Genomic DNA, 22,842 nt, shown 5'->3' on the forward strand with positions numbered 1-22,842 from the left:
GAACTGCGCAAATGATCCGCCTCCGGCGAAGTTGATACAGCGCCCTTCTCCCGAGCGCTGGGAGGCCTTGCTGGTCAGCTCGGACACTAAGATTCAAGTACGGGCAATCGAGCGGGCCACTGAGGTCGCCGCCAGCCATGGGCTAGCGGCCATCTAGTATGTGTCTCCCGCAACCTGCTCTCGACGCAATAAATGTTTTACAATCCAATTTAATTAACCATGTCAGTGCACGTTAAAGCGCGATGTGAGGTGCTGCCACTGGTGTGACTTGCGAACCATGTTGCGTTTCCCAGCAACCTCTAACGACCAATCATTAATTTAACTTCCACATGCCACGGTGGGCAGTTTTCTCACAATCCGGTGGGCAGGTTGTGACGACGCCACAAGGTCACGTGAACCAGGTGACGCACCTGTCATCTAGGGTGTTTCTTTGGGATTTTTTGTGGTTTTTTTTGGTCACTGCCAACAATTTGAGTTTTCTGCGACACGGGCTCCTTAACACTATGGCGACGAAAAACGGCCAAGTTTTCAACCTTTGCACTGCCTCTATTGTAACTAGCGACGAGGCGTTTATTCATGCATGACAGGGAAACCATGGGCCGTCGAATGAAGGCTCCCATTACTGGCCGTACTGGAACTTGCAGCACGCCAGCATCACGTCGCCCTCCACACTGAAGTGGCTGACGCGCTGCAGTGGCTGTAGCCGGTGCTGGAACTGGAGGTAGTGCTGCCCATTGACGGCCACGTCGAAACAAGAGTCCAGAACCTGCACGAGAGACAGAAAGATCACTGTTCTGCACCCCCCGAAAGTCTCAAGGCGCCCTTCACAACAAAAGAAGTGTTCTAAACTGACGATGACCTCCAGATTGAAAAGCAGGAAATTCTGAAACAAACAGGTCCTATGCGGAATTTTTGGACGAAGGTATTTTATTAAGTGTGAATACAGTAAGGCATGGATAATTTGAGAGCATTTTATTATAAATCGCGATTCATTAAAAAATTATTGGCAGTCTCAAAAATTTAGGAGATAAGTTGCATTTCATAAATCGAACGCCCAGTGTGCCAGTGACTGGGTTATCTATAGCAGATGCGACAGGGAAACCTGCCACTAATTCTCAAAAACAGGCTTTTTGAGGTAAAGAGTAGCTTTTTTCGGTAAAGTAATACAGGTGTTGGGGGACGTCAAAAAACAGGCGAATCGTGTTAAATAGTAAAGTAGTAAACTAAATTTTATAGTTAACTTCTTGCCTATTACCGATAGGCGTCCGCTATGAATTACAGACTTGCAGCCGGCCGTTAGTAAAAGCCATGCCTGTTATAGAATTTCGAAACGCGATTACCCTGGCCGTTATGGCACAACTCAGGCCATTTTTCGCGCCATTCGAAAAGCGCGCACCGGCGGGAGGTGTGTCTAACACCTCCAAAAGTGTTTAATGAAGGTGTTTAACACCTCCACAACACGCCCAAATGTGTTTTAACTAGTAACAAGTTTAACTGTCTGTGTTCTACGTGCCCTCGTGAAGTCAATGGCGAGCCTTCAGGCGAGCTTTGCAAAATCATTGAGTTAAATCAAATATAATGCGAAAATATGTCCTGCAGAGGTTAGAGTATAGTGCTGCACAAGTTTCGTTTTTGGGGGGGGAGGGGGGGGGGAATGGCGCAGTATATGTCTCATATATCGTTGGACACCTGAACCGCGCCGTAATGGAAGGGATAACCAGCAAAGATAGTGACCACAGCAAGTCCGCATGAGATTCCAGTGTTCCACGCTGTCATTGTCGCATTTCCAGTTGCACTTTATTTGCAAACAATTTTAAAACCTGCTTCATAAGAACATTTCCTGAGAGGCTTCGAATTATCAAGGTTCTACTCTTCTAACACGAGAGAAAAGAATTGGCAGTGGCTTAGCTCGGCTATGCCAGGATATACGTAGCGAAAGCTAATGCATAGCTTGGTTAGCGTTGATTAATCTTGATTGCAAGTCCAGGTTGGTCTGGTTTGGTCACGTGGCCAGTCACGTGGTTGGTCACGTGGTGCGGTGCGACCAAGGTGGGAATGCGAGCACGGCGAAACTGCGAGTTCGTGGCCAATGTAGCTTTCGCTACAAAAGTTGTTGAATAGTCAGCCACGAAGTTACAACTCTGTCGTATGTAAAAGCAAGCGCATGCACTCATCTAGCTGGAAACATTTATTTTAAAATGAGAAATCTTTCTTAGCTGTAAGATTCGCTCATAATGCCATGTCCAACATTCCTGGACAAAAACTTTTTAATATTGAAAAACTGTAATATACTAGATTATAAATATTGAAGGTAATGGTCCACTCTTCAGATATGTAGCAAAATATTTCTTTTATGGCGTTTCCATCGCTCGCATCGGAAAACCAACGGGGAATGCCTTTGACGCTAGGAAAATTGTTGATAGCTAAAATGCAAGTCTGCCGACGGAAGACCTGCGGATATATTTATTGTCGTCCAGAAATCTCACAATATATGAAAGTATTGCGCTCATAAACTTTTTCCCGTTCGAAAATGCCTTTTTTTCAGAATTGTTGGGTATGATGTCAATTCAGGCTGTGCAAATATCAAGATTTTCAAGCTTCAAATCGAAAATAGAAAGAGTAGCAATAAAAACGCATGAAAACCGCCTGCAGGGAAGCCCTACACAAGTTCATGTATCTCGATACAATAAACATAATACATGCACTAATGACAAAAAAGGCTGATCACACTATAACAAAATTGGCTTTGGTTTAGCTCTGGTTAAACCTGGAGTGACGTGATAGCTACAGCTGGCCGAGTGGAACTTTCTTAGTTGAATTACAACGTCAGTCTTTCGCCGCTCCGTTTCGCTGGGCATTGCTACTTGATCTCCGTCCCACTTGACACGGCGCATACGCACAGCTGTTGCAGCTCGGTTTAGCCGGCGCGCCCTGCCGCCCGCAACAGCCACGTGGCTGGCCGCGTGACAAACCACGTGACCAGCCACGGCACCGCGCCACCGGCAGCTGCTCCGCACCACGTGACCAACCACGTAACCGTGGCAGCGCCGCCACGCTGAAGTCTCGAAATGCTACCGTAATGTAGCTATCGCTACAAAATTAGGAAAGATAAAAGCTATTATAAACTGAAGTAAAGTTCAAAAACTGGCTTTATGCGAATGAATGAAGAGAAAATAAAGGGGGAGAACGAAAAAAAATTATTTGGAGAAATGTAGACAGGAAAACTATTAGAAAGGGGTTGAGAGTACCCGAATGAGCAGGTCAAAGTGCACGCCCGGGGCAAAGGGAAATCCGTGGCTCTTGCGCTCTTCGGTGCCCCAGTTCCCATCCTGGAAGCTGTTGCGCACCATGTCATTGTGGCGGAAACGAGGGCTGAAGTGGAATGCGATGTCCGATCCGTGGCCTCCGCACTGGAAGTTGAAGAAAAACCTGCACCGCAACAACTCAGTTTTAAAAAAAAATTCCTAGACCAAGAAAATATTTACAAAAAGAGAATTTGGCTTCCTACAAAAGAGAGCAAGGCGGGAACGTGGGAGTCTAACTATATACTTTTTAGAATAGGTTGACGCTACCGGTTATGGACATAGGGGAATTGTGGGTGCCAGTGTTCAGGTACAGGACAATGACCGGAGGAAAGGGTGTTTATTGGCCTGCGCCTGCGCACTGGCGCCCACCTACTACCCTATGCACCTTCCCGATAGCGTCACCCTATTCTAAACATATCGGCTAAGTTTTAACGTTATAACGTTAAGACTACCGTTGTGCATAAAATCCGGCGTCGTCGCCGTTGTGAGCGAAAAATACGGTGGGGTAGGGTGGCCCAGTTGGCCACCTTGTCCACCCGAGGTTGCCATCCTTACGCAAAACTGGGGTACAAGATTCTTCTCGGCCTCGTGCAACGCACCATGGTCTAAAAATGTTCCGGAGAAGCAACCTATGGAAGTAACGTGACCTAAGTGGGTCACCTAGGTCACGTGTCCTTGTGCCGTCATCACAACCTGTCCAGCGGATTGACAGCTAACTGGCCACCCTGACAAGTGGCAGTTAAGTTAATGGTTAATCACGAGAGGTTGCTCAGGAGGAGCAACTTGGGTCGCACAAGCCCCACCGATGGAAGCACTTCCCATCGCAGGGATGTGGTGCATCCCACAGCGCAAGGAATGACATAGGACTCCCAGGAAGTTGTGAATGTAAACTTGAGAATGACCAACTCTGCATATATGGGCATTAGCCCATTAACTCATAAACGCTATCACGTCATACCCTCAAAGTGGGGCTTAAGTGTCTCTCTCCAACTTCGCTAAAAAACCTCGGTGGAGGAAAGGAATGTTCACTCCTGTCCAAGGCGGACTTGCCCAAGGTAAAATTTGTCTCCCTCGGAATTTGCTATCCAGATTCATATGGCTGACAAATTTTCTGAACGCCAGAACTTCTATTCACCTGGTCTATTCACCTGGTCTATTCACCGGGCCTGTTCACTTGTTTTAGCAGACTCGTCTGCAAAAACACTCGTCTAGGCAAGGTGGTTGTTGCCCAAGAATGAAAAAGTTGTCTGAAGACGCTGAGAGGCACAGAGAAACTCCACAGACAGCAACGCCAAGCGAAGAAAGATGATTCAGTGCAGACATATGAAAGCATGTGGAGAGGCAGAATGGCATTTGTGGTCGCCAGAAGGTCATTGGTAGTCTTCAGCGGTAGCTGGGACACATTGGTAGTCTTCAGGTTTGTGCCACAAGTACCACCCAGTTCCATCTCCGTCCTAAGGTGTCCCGGATGAGGACGCCTCAATGAAGCATCGACATTAGGGAGCCCGACCAACGCTGGACCAAACTAGCTTGAAAGCAGAAACGAATCGCGAGCAGCGGCACCAAGGCTATGTCAGAATACATACCATGCAACTGCTGCGGATACGCTGCCAGTGAGGCTCAGTGCCTCTGCAAGAACTCTTGCGCACTCCGAGTCTTGAACTTCCAGTAGCATGCGCATGCCAAGGTCTGGGATCAAAAACTTGAGGGAACAGTTAACCTCCGCCTTAAGGGTGTGACGTGATAGCGTTCATGGGTTAATGCCCATATACGCGGAATTGGTCATTCTCTACATTACATTCATAGATAACTCATACCACTCCTCATACACCACTGTTGGCGCTGTGTTGCAGCGCTTATGCGATTCGCCACCGCCCTGCGATGGCAGGTGCTGCCCTCGTTGGAGCTTGTGAGATACAGGTCACCCTTCTCGAGCAACCTCTCGCGACCAATCATTTATCTGAACCACCTGGCATGGTGGGCATTTTGTTATGTTGTCACAAGGTCACGTGTCCTAAGATGACGTGACAAGGTCACGGGCCCATTTTTCAACTATGGTGGGTTGCGCGAAGCCGAGCAGATTCTTGTGCCCCAAAGTTGGCTTTAGGGTGGCCACCCTGCGTGTATAGGGTATCCATCTGGGCCACCCTACACCGTCCGATTTTTCGTTCACAACGCCGACGACGACGAAGACTTATTTTCTACAGATCGGTTAATAATTTGGAACTATAGGATTGTTAATGCGAAATGTAAGATGGAGGGTTAGGGTGCAAGTTCAAGGTATGCGTTCAGTCTGAACAAGTGCGGCAGTATGACTTAGCTTATTACTTAGCATATTACTTATTAATGTTTAGAATTACTTAGCTGAATGTTTTAATTAATCAGTGCGGCGTCACATCGGTGCTATCTGCCGGCTTGTTTTTCCAAACTAGACGAAGGACTGGGCAAATGGTGTGGCAGTTGTTTGCACTAAGAACACAAGATAAGGGAAGTGACGAAAGGAAGATACAAAGTTACGTGCGCTTTGCTCCTTGTCTATTACCATGTTGTTCAATGACCTTTGTTGCCTGTGCCTTTCAAGCTGTCGTGTCTTGTCTGTGCAGATGCGTGACTTACTGATAGTGGTAACTATAGGTGCCCACAAGAAAGCCGTTGAACAGCGGGAGACTAAAAATAAGGCAACCCATGCCCTCTCGAGAGACTACCCTTGCTTCAGCTACACAGTTTTCTCTTACAGGACCGAACTGGTGCTCTCACATTAAGGCTTCCATTCAGGAGCCTAGTTGCTTTTGAACATCCTGTCCCAAAACAAGCACGTTTTGTAAGAATTGTATGGCCTACTCTAACGCAGCAACAAAAAGGCGATTTACCTGACAATGTCGGCTCTATCAAATTGTCGCAAGTAAGCAGACATAGAAATCATTACAACTGTAACGAAATTACAGTGATTTATTGACATTCTCTGGTATTTTGTAACATAATGCGTTACTTTTTTGAGCAAGGAATTTAGAAGTGTAGTGAATTTCAAAATTTAGCAGCGAATGTAAGTATATATCTATTTTAGGAATTAGTATTCATAAAATGGACAGCTGCTATTTGTGTTGGCCTAGCGTAGCTCTTTTTTTTTTTTTTGCTGAGTCGGACGCGCCGAAAGCATGGACGATAAGCGACAAGCCTATAGGCCAATGTAACGGCAGGAGTGCATGTGTCGGGAGCATCTCCCAAGTAGCAATGTGAAAGGATGTGCTTGGGCCGGCACATGGGCAGAGGAGGGATTTTGGACTTCTAGATGTCTCAGAAGCATACGAAGAGGAGCTCTCTGGGTAACGTCGGCCAACGGCATAGCGGTATGTCCTGTGGTGCTCGTCGTTCGATGCGCGGTGGGCGATGTGGACACGCGCATGGCCCGAACACCTTCTAAAGGAAACTGTGACGAGGTGGATAGTACCGCCAAGGCAATAAGGTGGATAGTCAAGGTGGATAGCCAAGCCAATAAATAATCCGCTTCATAGGCTTCAAGCGGTGTAGCCAGCTCTGAGCATCAAGGCACCGGATTGACTGCTCGTTTTTGTCTGAGCGCAGTTAAAGTGACGAGTGTTTGGCAGTGCTTCTCTATTCTTTTTGTCGCTCACATTGCGTTATTTTTTTAATGGCCTTAGTTGTAAGGAATAAACTGGAGAGGTGGAAAGTTGGCTGGGGCAGAGTTTTTCGGGAACCAAAGGATGTGCGGATTGCTTTTTGAGAGATAATCCGGGCTTATTTTACTCCATTTTCTTGGGAGCGAGGTACTGAGGCTGTGTGAGTTGAGCGGCGAGGCGCACAACTTAACGGACAAGCAATATTTACATTTTGCTTTAAATAGTTAGTGCGTTGTTTAGTTGCGTTGACTGTAGGGGCGCCACTACGACCAATATACTTCTTATGGTGTATGACAAATAGAAAGTAATCTAAAATCAATTGCATTTCTTTTCGAAAGTATAGCCGTGATGTCATTATTTTTTCTAAGCAGCAATTTGTAATGCAATAAAATTACATTTGCACGATTTTGGGCAAATAACTAGTAATGTAGTTTAATTAGTTTTCGAGTGCAATTTTGCTATGTGTACAAGAGAGAGTACCGTATAAAAAGAGCCTCGGGGATGATCCTGGTTTGTTTGTCCTTTTCTTGTCATTAGAGTGAACCATAAGACTCTTGCTGAAGCGCTTGTTCGTTTAGGGCTTGTTTAAAGAAAGATCCCCTGCAAAGCACGTGTGCATGCAAAATGCGTGCAACGCAAGGAAGAGGTAGCTCACGAGCTCGCTTCGCTGTGTGGCCGTCCACTGACGTACACCCTTAGCCCTGGCTCCATGCGGCCACCGGGTAGCATGTGCAGGAATGGTGTCGGCTGCACACATGAGAGAGGGGGAGAAAATGGGAGTTTTAGCATGATCAGGCTTACAAAGCCGCTTTCAATGCCGACCATAAAATAATGTGCACTACATTTTCTCCAAGGACCAAACGCCAGCCTCGGGACTCAGCTATGCGGCCTCATTGTTACCCGTCTAGTAACACAAGACAAAAAGTAGCTTAGCACACTAATACCCCTGCCACACCAACAAATTTAATGTCATTCCAATCGAATGCCATTCGATGCCTTGAATGTCATTTGGTCTCTTTCGGTGCTACACGGTAAAAAATAATGTCATTCAAAATTGATGGCAGTGACGATAAGTGAAAAAAAAGCATAGTACAATTCAAACACATCAACGCGCATAAAATATGTTACAAATTTTTGTGTAGTGTTTTAAAAGCGGGTGAGAACATTTCTGTGCAATATTATAAGCTTAAAATACTATTTCTGGCTATTCTGCGGCAATTCGTCAACCAAAAGCCAAGCCAAATACAAAGTCAACGACAAATCCGAAAAATGTAAACAAACAAAATGGCTGACACGGCGGCGCGCGGCGGTGCGTGGAGCGTGGAAATGACTTCTGAAAGGTGCAGTGCTCAGTGACATCTTTAAGTACTTCCGAGCTAAACGAACATGTAACGCCAACCAGCAAGAAACACACAACCCAAAATGATCGGCGGTCGCGGGAAAGGCCCTGCTTCACGGTCGGCTGCTGCCGTTGGCTGCTGCTGGGACAGAGAGTAACAACTATCCACAACAGCTACAATTAACATTTTTTAGCAGAACCAAATAAATACAATTTCTAACTTTGATAGTGCGCACACGATTTTTTCGCGTCGCTTGTTTCTGCTGCGCGTATGGTGCACGTCCAGAGTACACATTCGGTTCGACATCGAATGCGTGTGAGTTTCGTGAACTCATTCGATATCGAATGTCATTCGAACCTAATGACTATAAATGTTCCCGTGTAGCAGCAGTTTCATCGCATTAGGTGCGAATGCCATTCGAAACGAATGACATTAAATTTGCTAGTGTGACGGGTATAACTTGCCTTTGCTAGCATTTCTCAAGGATACTATTTTTCACCTCCGCTACAAAACGATCACGCTGTAACAATCCCTGCACTATTCGGTACATTCCGTGTTCTGTTGCATTGCATATTATAAAAAAGTTCTCTTTCAATTGCTTTGTACATTTTTTGCATGCCTACTGTACCACTGTAGCCTCAGTATGGCCTCCATCAGCCTCGCAGGCAAAGATCTGGCCCATTTGCGCATGCGTAGACGATAACTCCTGACTCGGACAGCACTTATTTGTGAATTGTTCATAACAGAAGTTGTTGAAAGTGCGTGGCTCGTTTTTGGCTGCTCTCCATTCGTTGTCCACTTTTTTTGCGCTGCTGATACTCCTAAACTGTAACAGCTCTTGGCAACCGTTGACCTTTTAAATAATCGTCACTCACTGGGTTGTACACGATGGTGGGCTCATTCGCCAGTGCCATCGGCTGGGGGTCCTCCATGGGAGACAACTGCGAAAAGGGAGCAAAGCTGTTCAATCAAAAATGGCGCCGAAATAGGAGTCAGAAGAAAGTGAATCACGTAATGGTGACTTATAACAGTTTCTACGGTTCAAATCATGACTGGCGTGAGGTAGCGTTCTTAAAGAGCGCAAGAAAACACAGATAGCACGCTGCTGCAGGTAGTGCCTTATAGCTCCAAACACGTGAAAAGGACAGAGCTAGAAAGCAGTGAAGTTGAGGCCCCATATCTTCCAAGCAATGTGCATGCACAGCCTTTGCCAGAAGTAACCGGGCGGCATGGTTTCCTTCTCATTCGAATAGCAGAGCCCTTACGGCTTCCCTAAACATACAAAAGTTCTCGGAAGGTGAGGACAAGGGTTCTCCTTGTGTCACATATAATAGGGAGATAGAAATAGAAGAATGAACGAAAGAGGTTTGAAGAAAACGACGAGGATGGCGATAAGGACGACGTGTATTAACCGAAGAATAAGGAAGATGAAGAAGCATTCGGTGAGGTGGGAAGAGATGATTGGTGGAGAAGAGAAGAAGTAGAAGAGAACGACGACAAGGATGACGTGTACCAACGCCAAGGTTATAAAAAGCGCTAGGGAGAGCGAAGTACGGAGGGAAGAACAGATAAGCGGAGGTTCCGGCGGGTCAGGAACGCCTCGGATGGAAAAGCAACGTCGGCTACTGATCCGGTGATCTCGAGTTCTACGGCGGCGCACCGTGGACTTCCTGCCGTTCCTGTGCCCATTCAGGGGTGTCAGTGGATGACGCAACCACCTGCTACGGCCAGGGGTGCCTCCAGCGCTGTTGCCACCCATCCGGCTGGTGCCCCCAACGCCAACACCGGCATCACCTCCACGGGCACTTGGACGCCGCCAACGACGCTGCCAGCGACGCCAGCCTGAGCACTTCTAACGCCACATCGACGCCGGCTACTGGACCCATGCAACGCTGCATTAGCACCGAACTGTGAGCACGAACGCCGAACGCTAGTAGTAAAGCGCTAGTAGTAGACGCTGGTATTAGTGTTCCCGGGTCCTGTGTATAGGTAGCCTTTGTGTTTTGTGTTAGTTTTGTGTGCTAGTGTTTCTGCCACGTAGGGTGTATTAAATGTGCGTTTGTGTGAGTACATCTGTCGCCTAGTCCATTCTTTCGTCCCCAGTGTTCTCCGGGGATCCGTGACATCTTACCATACAAAACTTTAGAGCTTGAGGGCTGGCAAAACAGCTTCAATATACGACTTAGAAGCAGACCGTCTAGCCTGATTACTTTTGGCAAAGACTGGGTCGCGACAACTCAAGGTGCACTACGCTCAAGTGAGATGCCAGGACCGTGTCTGACAACGTGTCTGGTGTGCTATCGACTCCTATGAGGATTTTCATTATTAAAGTGCAGAAAAGAAAAAATTTCTAACAAGCACTTGGTAATATTCAAATGTGGCATGAGAGACGAACTTTTGTAATATTGTAACACAGCCAGTAGTTCGCCTTGAGTGACCCCTTTCATACACCACCCCAAAACATAGTTCCTAGTAGGTGGCCCTTCCATTAGGTGTTAATACAGCAGGTAAGTAGGCTCGGCTTTGAGCTCCACTGTCCAAAACATTTCACTTCAGTTGACAAACGCAATCGGACCAACCTATTATGCGGCGAGTGGATGCACAATGACATAGTACGCCACCCCGCTCCCCCACCACCACCCATCGCCACAGCCACAAGACCTGTGGAGATTGGCAGTGTGTCATCCAGTCATCTCCTTCATACTGTGGCTAGGCCAAATGGCTCACTCATGGTTCAATATAGTTCGATACAACCCAAGAACGTAGTGGCTTTTCCCGTCAAAGAAACTCCATCCAGCCAATGGCGTCGGCCGATTCTCATGGCCCTGCTAGCGTGACAATGCAGGGAGCGGCGCCACAATGGAGAGAGGGGTTTATCCCCCACCATAGATGGAAGGGATTATCCCCCTTCATCTATACCACTCCTTGTTTTTCCACTCTAGCAGGGTCATGAGAATCGGCCGACGCCATTAAGGGGGTCCATAGTGCATTCTACTAATAATGTCTAGGTCAGAAGCTGTGCTCGTTAGGACTTCTGATACTATATTACGCTTTTATATTATATGAAAACACGTATAGAAGAAGACGGAGGACAGTTTACATGGTAAGTTACATGTCACGAGAAGTCGCGTTATCCACCAAGATCGTGTATTTGGTCCCCAACAAGAAACCTTGAAAAATCTCGATTCCTCAATTCCTTCACAGCGCCACATTCCCTTTCTATTTTTCTTCGTATCAATGATATAATTAGGAAACGCAGTCTTTACTTTTTAATACTAATGTGCTAAGAAATCTTCCTCGCATGCGGTTACCATGAATCCCAGCGGAGGCTTCTGCGCGACCCTGTGAATGGCGACGCAGCCGTCCATCTTGAGCCTCTCCACGGTGGAGTAGAGGAGCCGGTGGTTGAAGTAAGCGAAGTGGCGCTGGTGGAAGGCCACCTGCATGCACGTGCATACCAGCCACATTTTGCGGAATTGTCTCTGCAGCGCTGCTTACCGGGCGTCCAGAGCCGGGTCAGCCCCCTTCATGAGGCTGTTACTGGCCGAACCCACTGACCTTTCAGAGCATGACCAGAAAGTTGAGCGACAAAGAGGAAAATTATACTTTCTAGAGTCTCACATGTTTCCTGTTTTGAGGAACTATAGCGCGAAGTTGTTAACTTGTTAAGCATCCAATGTGCAGGCTAATCTCTAAAAACAAAGCAAAAGAGAGACTTACATAAGTTAATTGTACTCCCTAGACAGCACCTTTTAACTAGAACTGAGTGTAGGTGGGGTGACCTGGCCATTCGGTGCTGTGATCTGGGGGCTCTTGCCAATTGCGAGCGTTTCCTTCTACTGGGTTATCTGTTGCTAAAGCCGACGTCGTCGCTTCGGCGGACGCGGCTGTTGCGACGCGTTCTCTTCTTTCAATGTTTCCTCTCTCATCTCTTTCTCTCTCTCCACGTGGCAGTGATTGTGGCTCAGCTCGAGCCAGTGAACAGGCCTGTGCAATCTCCTTCTCACCCTTCCTTCAGTCGCAATAATGCTGCGTTTCGATGGAGGCGAAACGCTAAGGCGCCCGTGTGCTGTTCAATGCCAGTGCACGTTAAACATACCCAGGTGGTCGAAATTATTCCGGAGCCCTCCACTACGGCACCTCTCTTCCTTTCTTCTTTCACTCCCTCCTTTATCCCTTCCCTTAAGGCGCGGTTCAGGCGTCCACCGATATGTGAGACAGATACTGCGCCATTTCCTTTCCCAAGCAGCCAATTCAATTCAAGTTTGCTCCATGGTTTATGTTGGTTTAACGTCCCAAAGCGACTCCGGCTATGAGGGATGCTGTAGTAAAGATCTCCGGATATTTCGACCACCTTTCAAAATTCGAAGACCGAATTCAATTTCGAAGACCGAGCCTTACTACTGACAGCGTTCGTAGTCTATAGCCGAGCGCAGACACCTCCCTGCAGTAGTGTTTAGCCGGCCAACAGAAATATCTGGGTGACTGCCGTATCTCATTTCTCCCTTGCTTATCTCAGACGGCACCTCTCTCGCTGCGACCGCCTGCAGTCTCCGCATCTGCTGACAGGTTGGGTGAGCAGGCTATGCTAATGGCGTACAAAATTAAGTTTTGCCACACACACACGCATATATATATATATATATATATATATATATATATATATATATATATATATATATATATATATATATATATATATATATTAGCAGACAAGGTAAAGTAAATGAGGGGCTCGTTTGACAAACTTGTGAAGGGAGCTGGGTTGGGTTTCGGTGTTCGCTCCCTTCATAAGTATATATATATATATATATATATATATATATATATATATATATATATATATATATATATATATATATATATATATATATATATGTGTAAGTACAGTATTACGACAAACGCGACTGTTCGTTTTAAAGGTTTATTGTGCCAACAGTTTCGGGAATGGTATTCCCTTCGTCAGGGCAGGCTTACAATGAAACAGTCTTGTCAATATAAGGACACAAAGCGGGCGAGGATGTATAAACTCCGCCCTCAAAGCAAACTTGAAAGTGAGGGCAAGGGGCCGTATAATGGACCGCGCAGCAGCTCTCACAGGGGCAGTGGCCAAATTAAACACAGAAAAAACACAGAGCAAAACGGGGAGGTGGAAATAGTAAAGGAGTAGAAAAGACAACGAGTTTGAACAGCGATAGAAAAGGGAAAGGAGCGTTAAAACCGGCTCTCGGCGCACCGGGAGGCCGCAGTCCCCCCCTTCTCTACGACACTCCCGCAAGACGCCGCCGAGTCCGCGCCGCCGGCCCGTATCAGGTTTCCTGAGACGCTTGCTGGGGACGCGCACGAGAGACACTTGTTGCGCGCCGCAGCGGCAACCTGCAGTGGTGTCGCATGCGTATCTTTGCTTCTTTTCTTCGGTAGGCCCTTCCGTCGGGCTTTGTCTACCAGGCATCCTGGCGCACTTCTTCCCATAAATAAACTAGGCCGTTTCAACTAGAGTCCGGCAGTGCGCTTCCCGTGAAGAAGTGGCAGCCGTGGGGGAAAAAAGACAACAAATATATAGCGAAGCCCGAGTGCGTAATGAGAAGGCAGAGAGGAATTTGGGAGAGAAAACGAAAAGGAAAAAGAGAAAAAATTAGTAGCACAAGAGAACTTTGAAAGAAGAAAATATTAACACACACAAAAAATAAAAAATAATAAAAATATATATATGAATAGAATGGGGCGCCAACCAAATACCAAATGGTTAATGAGAATGAATTGGGCGCGGAAGACATAGCACAGAATTCAAGAAATGTATCGCACGGTAGTTAAAAAAAGAAGAAAGAAAATAATAATAATACATGTGTGCGGAAACCGTGAAAGGTTTGCGGCCCGCGGGGCAGCCGCGTGGTCCCAGTAGGCTAGGTGATAGAGTTAGAATATAGGTGTTTATTCCAGATAGAACACGGAAGCTGGCTGTAAGTTGAACAAAGGAGATTACTGACAAAATAAACAATATACAATAAAATAAACAGCTACATTCCCAGCCATTTAGAGCGTGGTTGAAGTTGTCGAGAACAACATCCGGCGTATTTTGATTTATAATGTTGTCCAGATCCTATGACGGGTGAAATTTTCTACGTTGCCTCCCTCAAGCAGGAGAGCCTCCCAGGAGTAGCGTTCATGCCATGGGAGAACGTGCGAAACTTGTGAATGAGGTATGACTCCCTTTGTTCCCTGTAATAGGTGCTAGGGAACCCGGACTGGAGAAGGATGACGCGGATGTTTTCGAAACTGTGGAGTGGCAAACGCAGGTGCTTGGAAAGGGGTAAGCTGGGTAATGATGACACGTGAGCTTTGTGGTTATTAAAGCGGAAGCGAAATGATGTCTTGGTCTGACCAATATACTCTTGTCCACACACCTCACAATGAAGTTTGTAAATCACATTGCTTGAGTCGCAGTCGAGGTCTTCGCTTATGTGAAACACAAAGTTGTCGAACTTGGATTTTGCCAGTTTGGTGTCTAAAATGTGCGGACAGACTTTGCACCGAGGTTTTCCACATGGGTGGCACCCACCCTGGGTAGAGTTCTTCTTTGTTTTCGCATTGACAAGCAAGTCTCTCAGGTTCTTGTCCCGGCGGTACACCACTCTGGGCGGTTCCTTGAATATTAGTGACAACTTATTACTCTGTCTGATTATATTAAAATGACGGCTTAGTATGTTACTTACTCTGGGAGCCGTTGAGGAGAATGTAAGGATTAAGTTTGTTTTGCTGTCGTCTTTGACCTTGTTTTCTGCCAGGATGGATGTGCGCTCTAGGTTGCGAGCGCGTTCAATCGCGTCATCGACTATTTCCCCGGGGTATTTCTGTCGTGACAGAGCGGCTTTGAGAGTCCTTGTATGTTGGTCAAATTCCTCTGTTGTAGAACATATTCTTCGGTATCTGTGCGCCTGAGAGTATGGAATGCTTGTTTTGCAGTGTTTCGGGTGGCTACTCTGGAAATGAAGATATTGCTGCCTATCTGTGGGCTTTTTGTATAGTGTAGTCGAAAGGCAGTTGCCGTCTACCGATATCTGCACGTCGAGAAAATTAATTATAGAGTCGGAGATACTGTGGGTGAACCTGATTGAGGGGTGCAGGGCATTAAACTGAGCTATGAATTCCAACAGGCTTGCCTCATCATGTTCCCATACAAGAAATATGTCGTCCAGGAAACGCTTGTAGAAAAGTGGTTTTTTTGGCTGTTTCTCAGGGAACGGAATTTCTAGTGACGCCATGAATATTCCGGCGTAGTTAGGTGCCATTTTTGTGCCCATCGCAGTACCGCTCATCTGGAGGTAGTGCTCACCATGAAACTCAAAATTGTTCGAATTCAGGACCAGTTCAAGAAGGACGGAAAGAGTTCCAGTGTCCAAATCTACCGAAGATTTTGAGCTTTCGAAGGCTGCCAGTGTTGCCGCTATGCCGTCGGAGTGCGGGATGTTTGTATACAGGGAGCAAACATCCATAGTCGCTAGAAGGCCTCCTGTGGGGATGATCAAGCTGGAAATCTCCCGAAGGAAATGACTTGTGTCCTTGATGTAAGAAGGAAAACTGGGAGGGATGTCCTTGATGAGAAAGTTGATAAAATTAGATATGTTCTCCGTCACAGCCCCATTGCTGGACACGATTGGACGGCCAGGATGGTTGGCCTTATGTATTTTAGGGAGGAGATAAAACCGGCCGGGAGCTGGATTGCTCGGCAACATTGATTTTAACATTGCCGCACTTATTCTACCGTTCTCAGCGAGCCCAGCAAGAGTGTCCTCTATTACTGTCACTAGTTGGCTTGTGGGGTCATTCGGAAGTTTCCTGTAGAACTGAGCATCGTTAAGCTGGCGGTGGCCTTCATTTAAATATTCTGATTTGTCCAGGATTACTATAGCTCCACCCTTGTCAGCCGGTTTTATTACTATGTTTTCGTCTTTACGCAACGTTTCCAAAGCCTGTCGTTCCTTGTTCGAAAGATTACTACGGACCGGACGTTGTTTTCCGTACGCCTTGATGATATACGCCTTGATGATATATATATATATATATATATATATATATATATATATATATATATATATATATATATATATATATATATATATATATATATATATATATATATATATATATATATATCACCAAAAATTGAAGAAACATAACAGGATTTAATTCACGAAGTTTCGGCTTGAGGACCAGCCTTTTTCGAGTGTAGTACAGCGTTCGAAACACGCAGTTTTTATAGAGAATGCGCGAGGTACAAAGTTTACAAGTTTACAGCAAAGCACGAGTTCAGAACACTAGGGGGGGGAGGGGAAGAGACCAGGAAGAACATTTTTTTTTTAACAAAGGAAGAGAGAGAATCGGTGCAGGTGTTCCGGAGAGGCCGATTTTTTTGTAAATAACAAAATAACAATAAGATTATGATAATAAAAATACAAAAAAGGGGGAGCTTCTTTCCCACCACCTCAGGGCTGCCTTGGAAAGGCCCTCGAGGTGTCGCTCCTCTCATCATTTTGGTGACAAGCGTGAAGGGCTCCACCGATGTACAAGGAGGAAGCTACAATCCAGAGAAACTGGTAGGGGGGGAAGGAGGGGGAGTAAAGAGGAATGCAAACGAGGCCTCTAATAAAGAAAAAAAGACGAAAAAAAGAAAAAAAGGAAAGTAGGGAAAAAAGGAAAGAAGAGCCATATATGTATATATATATATATATATATATATATATATATATATATATATATATATATATATATATATATATATATATATATATATATATATATATATATATATATGCGCTTCGCCTCAGTGTAATGATGTGGTTGTACAACCACCATGATATCTGATACCTGATTTAATATCTGCAACGGGTCTTTGGACCTAAGATATTAAACTTATATTTGAATAATAGCGGAGTGCTTGGCTTGAAGCACTCTGGCACGGGTCAGCCCGGTTTGGCACTGCCTCCGGGATCGGCCCGGGGCAGACTAGCGCGGCGCGTCTTTTCTTTTACTCTTTACTCTGCTATTCTTTACCCCCTCCTACTTCCTGCGCGCGACAGCGACCATGGCTCGGCTTGAGCCAGTAGGCAGGCCCGTGCACTTTCCTTTTCCTTCTTTTATCTCAGAAACATCAGTCAGTCAGTCCTCAGTGTATTGCAGTCGTTATAGATAGCGCGAAAGAGACCCAACAACGACGGAATGAAGCGAGGAAGAGACAACGCGCTCTTGAGACGCTAGAAGAACGCGCCGCACGACTTTAGAAGCTTCGTAAAGAAGATGCGGCTAGAAGACGTCATGCCATGTCCCTGAGTGACTCTTCAACTGCGGAATATGGTGGTGGTAGTGGTTTTATTAAAAATAATAGTAAAAAGGAAGGAAAAGATTTTTGCTAGCCCCGGCATCTCCCATCGATACTGAAGCACCTGAGCTGGGGCAGCGGAAATAAAGGACAGCAGGCAGAATGGAGAAATGAAATGAAAGAGGTGAGGGGACAGGAATAGAGGACAGGGGGAGAAGTAATATGTACAAACTATTTACACAATAAGAAATGTGTCCAGGTTGTGCGCGTGATTAGTTCATTTTAGAGGAATTAAAGCACACACGCGCACAGCACTGTGTAGGTTACAACTGGAGTGGGGCGTCCAGTTCAAGGTAGAACTCGCAGAGCGTTCGGTCACTGCGTGTAACTACCTGACGGAGAACAGACGGGACGTCAAGCCCGTGTGTTCGAGGAATGCACAGAGGCTCACCAAAGTTCGCTCACGAGTGCGCGCACTGCCCTGCGGCCACAATAGCGTCTTGATGGAGTCTGGTAGTATGCCCTGCGCCCTATAGACCGCGAGCATATCGCGACGAGCATCGGCGAACGCGGAGCAGCGAAGAAGCAGATGTTCTAGTGTTACCACTGCACCGCATCCGTCACACACATCACTCGTCGCGATTCCGTGACGCACCCGTCGTTCCCCGGGCCACACGCAGCCAATGCGCGCGCGGAGGATCATTGCACGTTGCGACCGTGTAAGTGCGCGACAGCCGGTGACACTGTCGATGCGCTCACCTCCCGCGATGCGTGGGTCGGGGTGCTGCTTTCGGAGATGGTCGTGAATGGCCGCACGCACGTCCTCCAGCGCTAGGGGCAGATCGCTGGCAGGTAGTTGGTGTGCAGCGGTCGCGAGGTCGTCAGCTTCTTCGTTGCCGGCGATGCCGCAGTGACCGGGAACCCACTGTGCACTCACGGCACAACCTCCCTGCGCGAGGCGCTCCGGTTTGAGTTCTCGAGAGCGTCGGAATGAGATGCTGCGTAGACGACGTGCAAAGGAAACGCAGCTTTCGCAATTCGACTAGGATTAACCAGAGCTAAAGCACAGCCAATTTTTTTTTCACTGCATGCTCGGTTCAAAATTGTAATCAAGAAGATAATAATAATAATTGGTTTTGGGGGAAGGAAATGGCGCAGTATCTGTCTCATATATATCGTTGGACACCTGAACCGCGCCGTAAGGGAAGGGATAAAGGAGGGAGTGAAAGAAGAAAGGAAGAAAGGGGAAGCGTAGTGGAGGGCTCCGGAATAAATTTCGACCACCTGAGGATCTTTATCGTGCACTGACACCGCACAGCACACGGGCGCCTTAGCGTTTTTCCTCCATGTAGAGCTATTATGTCGGGTTGCTTCCCTTGTCTTTCTATGAATTTTTGCAAGAGCCCCTGCTTTCGCTCTTAGCCCCTGCAGTTCCCCTGCCAAAACTCCATTTATTTCTGTCACCCATGATTAATCGTTTTACCGCTGTCCTGACTTTCAAATTCCGAACTTTCTTTCGTTGAAGAGTTGGTCCCTGGCTTCGCTCGTTATTATTTGGGTATTTTGGTTCTTGACATAGCTTTTGCATTATTGCTCTACTATGCCTACTCTCTGTTCTATGGTTGCTCCCCTCTTTACCATTACATCGTTTCCTTGCTCGATCCTCTCGAACTTCTGGTGCATTTTTGCACGAGAAGCTCCTTCTTTTACGGCGCGGTTCGGGTGTCCACTGATATATGTGAGACGGTTCCTGTGCTCGACGCGCTCGCCGCGCCATCTGGCATGCTGTCACACCATGCGGCTCGCCGCCGCCTTCATTTGGTATGACGTCACACCGCATCCCTCGTCGTTGCGCTCGCCTCCGCTTGCGCTTGCTTATCGCCAACTGCGTCGCATGCCTGATAACATGTCGGTGGATTGAAAAGGAGAGCTCGCGTGCACCTCAACCACAGTTGTGTCGTCTTTAATGCGACAACATAACCAGACAACCAGACTAACATGGACTTGCAATCAATATTAACCAAGGCTAACCATGCTATGCCTTAGCTTTCGCTACGTATATCCTGGCATAGCTGAGCTCTCTCTCGCTCCCTAGACACTACTGCGCATGCGCCACTAGTATCACCGAGCCACAGGTGTTCCGCCGCTGTGCAGCGCGGCGCCTTTCCTCAATATCCAATTTTCAATTTTCAGTTTTCTTTTTCTCCTTTCCCTCCCGCCTATATCCCATCCTTTACGGCGCAGTTCGGGTGTCCACCAATATATGTGAGACCGTTACTGTGCCATTTCCTATCTTCAAAAACCAAACAAAACAAGTGAGCCGACGGCGTTCATAGAGTTTTTTGGCGTTGACAACTTTGCAACTGATGCCTGATATCTGATACCTGATACCGCATTTAATATCTACAGCGGATCTTTTGACCTGAGATATTAAACTTATTTTTGGAATATGGCCCGGGGCATATTAGCGTGGCGCACCTTTTCTTTTACTCTGCTCTCCTTGTCATGCGATCCTGCTATACCTTGCAGGCAAAGACTTTATTCCGATTGCGCTAGCATTCTTTTCCAACCGACACACTTGTCAGATTCATCTCTCTTGCACCTCGGTGAGGAAGGTGCGCAAAATGGCACAGTTTCAATACATGGTAATGCATAATTACAGAGTGCCTCTCCCTAACTCACAAGATGATTCGTGCACGGCGTAAACGAACATCGATGAAGAGTCAGCGCCGCCACGTTCTATGCTTTCAATGCCGACGATAAAGAGAACTAGAGATGAAAGCTGCTTCAATTCGCTTAAATATAGATAACAAACATTATATATATATATATATATATAGTATGTATTTATGTATGTATGTATGTATGTATGTATGTATGTATGTATGTATGTATGTATGTATGTATGTATGTAAAAGGTATCCCAGCTAAATGTACCAACCTTTAAAAAAACGCGATGTCCTAGCCGCGTGAGGCCAACTCAGGGTTGCTTAGAGTCACGTGACATAGTCTGCAGTATTTTTTTCGTTCTTCAAAGTTAACTAAGTAGTTAAGCATATTTAGCTAACTTTTTAATTATTAATGCCCTGGGGAACAAGGTGTCAATGAAAAAACGTTAAAAACAGTTGACTGCAACGTTTGCACCCAGATACCGTAAACGTAGTTGTTTTTTTTTCGGCCTTAAACCCTAGCTCGCCCATTAAAAAAGGTTAATGTGGATTATCTCAGCTAATCCAGGATATACAAAGCGAAAGACGTCGGAATTTACTGTGTTCATTGGCGTTGGCGTTGACATGTTCTAAACAGCGATGGCTTTGAGGAAAGGAAAGGCGCATAACTGCCTCCTTGAATATGCGGAAACCTCATTCGTTCTTTGGAGGAAAAACGCTAAGGCGCCCGTGTGCTGTGCGATGTCAGTGCACGTTAAAGATCCCCAGGTGGTCGAAATTATTCCGGAGCCCTCCACTACGGCACCTCCTTCTTCCTTTCTTCTTTCACTCCCTTCCTTATCCCTTCCCTTACGGCGCGGTTCAGGTGTCCGCCGATATGTGAGACAGATACTGCGCCATTTCCTTCCCCCCAAAACCAATTTTTTCCACTGTAACGTACCCGCCGCGGTGGCTCAGTGGTTAAGGCGCTCGACTACTGATCCGGAGTTCCCGGGTTCGAACCCGACCGCGGCGGCTGCGTTTTTATGGAGGAAAAACGCTAAGGCGCCCGTGTGCTGTGCGATGTCAGTGCACGTTAAAGATCCCCAGGTGGTCGAAATTATTCCGGAGCCCTCCACTACGGCACCTCTTCTTCCTTTCTTCTTTCACTCCCGCCTTTATCCCTTCCTTTACGGCGCGGTTCAGGTGTCCAAAGATATACGAGACAGATACTGCGCCATTTCCTTTCCCCAAAAACCAATTATTATTATTATTATTCCACTGTAACGAGAGCTTGGATCTCTATGCACTGATGGCATACATGCAATTTTACTGGCTTCATGAATAATATTTTCTTCTTAAAGGGAGCATGCAATAAATTAATTCAGGTTACATAAAGCAGACGAGAGATAGGCATCTCCTCACACGCCACCCCAGTGCAAAGAGAGAGAGAGAGAGGGTTTATTGACTTCAAAGGCAGAGAGGTTGGTCTGAAAGATATCTGGCCTGCTACTCTGCACTGGGGAGCGGGAAGAGGAGAAAAAAGAGGGTCACGATGGGGGGGGGGGGGGGTGATGATGATGGGAGGAGGCAGATGAAAAAATACATTAAAAAATCCACACTTTGTAACATCACAAATGCGAGGCAAGGTCCGTGTCGCTTAAAAAGCGTGAGAGCGCTCGCGTTGCCCGTACAGTTTTCAATGTATCTGGCCAAGCGCTGAGGATCAAATCCTCCGAGAGGGGCCTTGTGTCCATAGACCTCAAAACAGATGCAAGCATGTCTTTCACGTGTATATGCTGGACACACCACTAAAACATGTTCTGCAGTCTCTTGCACGCCACATGTGGTACAGTCCGGGGAGCCCACTTGTCCTATTAAGTGCAAGTATTTGCGCGTGAAAGCGACGTTTAAACGTAATCTATGGATTACGCATGAAATAGGGCGTAGTATTCCGCGAGGAACAGAAAAAGAAAAGGTCATCGCCGGATCTAGCCGTTTAAGGCGTATGTGTCGAGTGTCTGGTAGGGCCCAGTACCTAACCGTGGCACTCCTCATTGATTCCGAAAGGAGACAAGTGGTGTCCGGTATAGAGAACGGCACAGCTGTACGCAGGCCACTGCTGAAGGTGCTCCTTGCTTCAGCGTCGGCGGTCTCATTTCCATCGAGTCCGCAGTGTCCAAGGATCCACTGAAACACTATACGTTGGCCTTTTTCCTGAGCAAATGACAGGAGACATGATATCAAGAGCCAGAGCTTGGTAAGTGGTGCGGCATAGGAAGCATCCCAAAATTTGTAGCGCAGGTTTACAGACAGTGATAATGCACCACTCCTGAGGCGGTTCTCCGCAGATGTGGCGGATCGCCTCCCGAAGGCCCGCAAGCTCTGCAGCGGTTGAAGCAGATTTGTGCCCTAAAATGAATCTGCGGGTCATCTGCTGAGCGGGGATTGCGAAAGCTGCTGTTGATGATTTTGGTGACGCAGATCCATCTGTGTATACGTTCACAGTTTTAGTATTCTGACCAGATGTAGGCAAGTGCGACTTGCTTCAGTCCGCTAGCCGGCATCGTAGACTTCTTGACTATGCGAGGGACA

At 46.7% G+C, this 22,842-nt stretch overlaps 1 protein-coding gene across 1 annotated transcript; it reads right to left on the bottom strand.

Annotated features, from left to right (window-relative positions):
* Positions 1-525: 525 nt before the first annotated feature.
* On the bottom strand, positions 526-11,750 carry LOC144134306 (galectin-5-like). The gene is made up of 5 exons (XM_077667248.1): positions 11,595-11,750; positions 9,159-9,224; positions 7,599-7,690; positions 3,249-3,429; positions 526-766 (listed from the first exon to the last, which is right to left on the bottom strand). Exons 1-5 carry the CDS (start codon positions 11,748-11,750, stop codon positions 620-622), a joined length of 642 nt encoding a protein of 213 aa, XP_077523374.1. The 3' UTR covers positions 526-619.
* Positions 11,751-22,842: the final 11,092 nt, after the last annotated feature.

This window comes from Amblyomma americanum, chromosome 5 (genome assembly GCF_052857255.1).
Source record: "Amblyomma americanum isolate KBUSLIRL-KWMA chromosome 5, ASM5285725v1, whole genome shotgun sequence".
NCBI classification, from domain to species: domain Eukaryota; kingdom Metazoa; phylum Arthropoda; class Arachnida; order Ixodida; family Ixodidae; genus Amblyomma; species Amblyomma americanum.

What these genes read in the sequence shown, in the direction of transcription:
- LOC144134306 (XM_077667248.1), bottom strand. Translation starts at nt 11,750, where the DNA reads ATGTGGCTGGTATGCACGTGCATGCAGGTGGCCTTCCACCAGCGCCAC. An exon ending in AGCCTCCGCTGGGATTCATG is followed by an intron (nt 9,225 to 11,594) that starts GTAACCGCATGC and finishes CCCTTTTCGCAG; the next exon opens with TTGTCTCCCATGGAGGACCC. An exon ending in CCACCATCGTGTACAACCCA is followed by an intron (nt 7,691 to 9,158) that starts GTGAGTGACGAT and finishes TCATGTGTGCAG; the next exon opens with CCGACACCATTCCTGCACAT.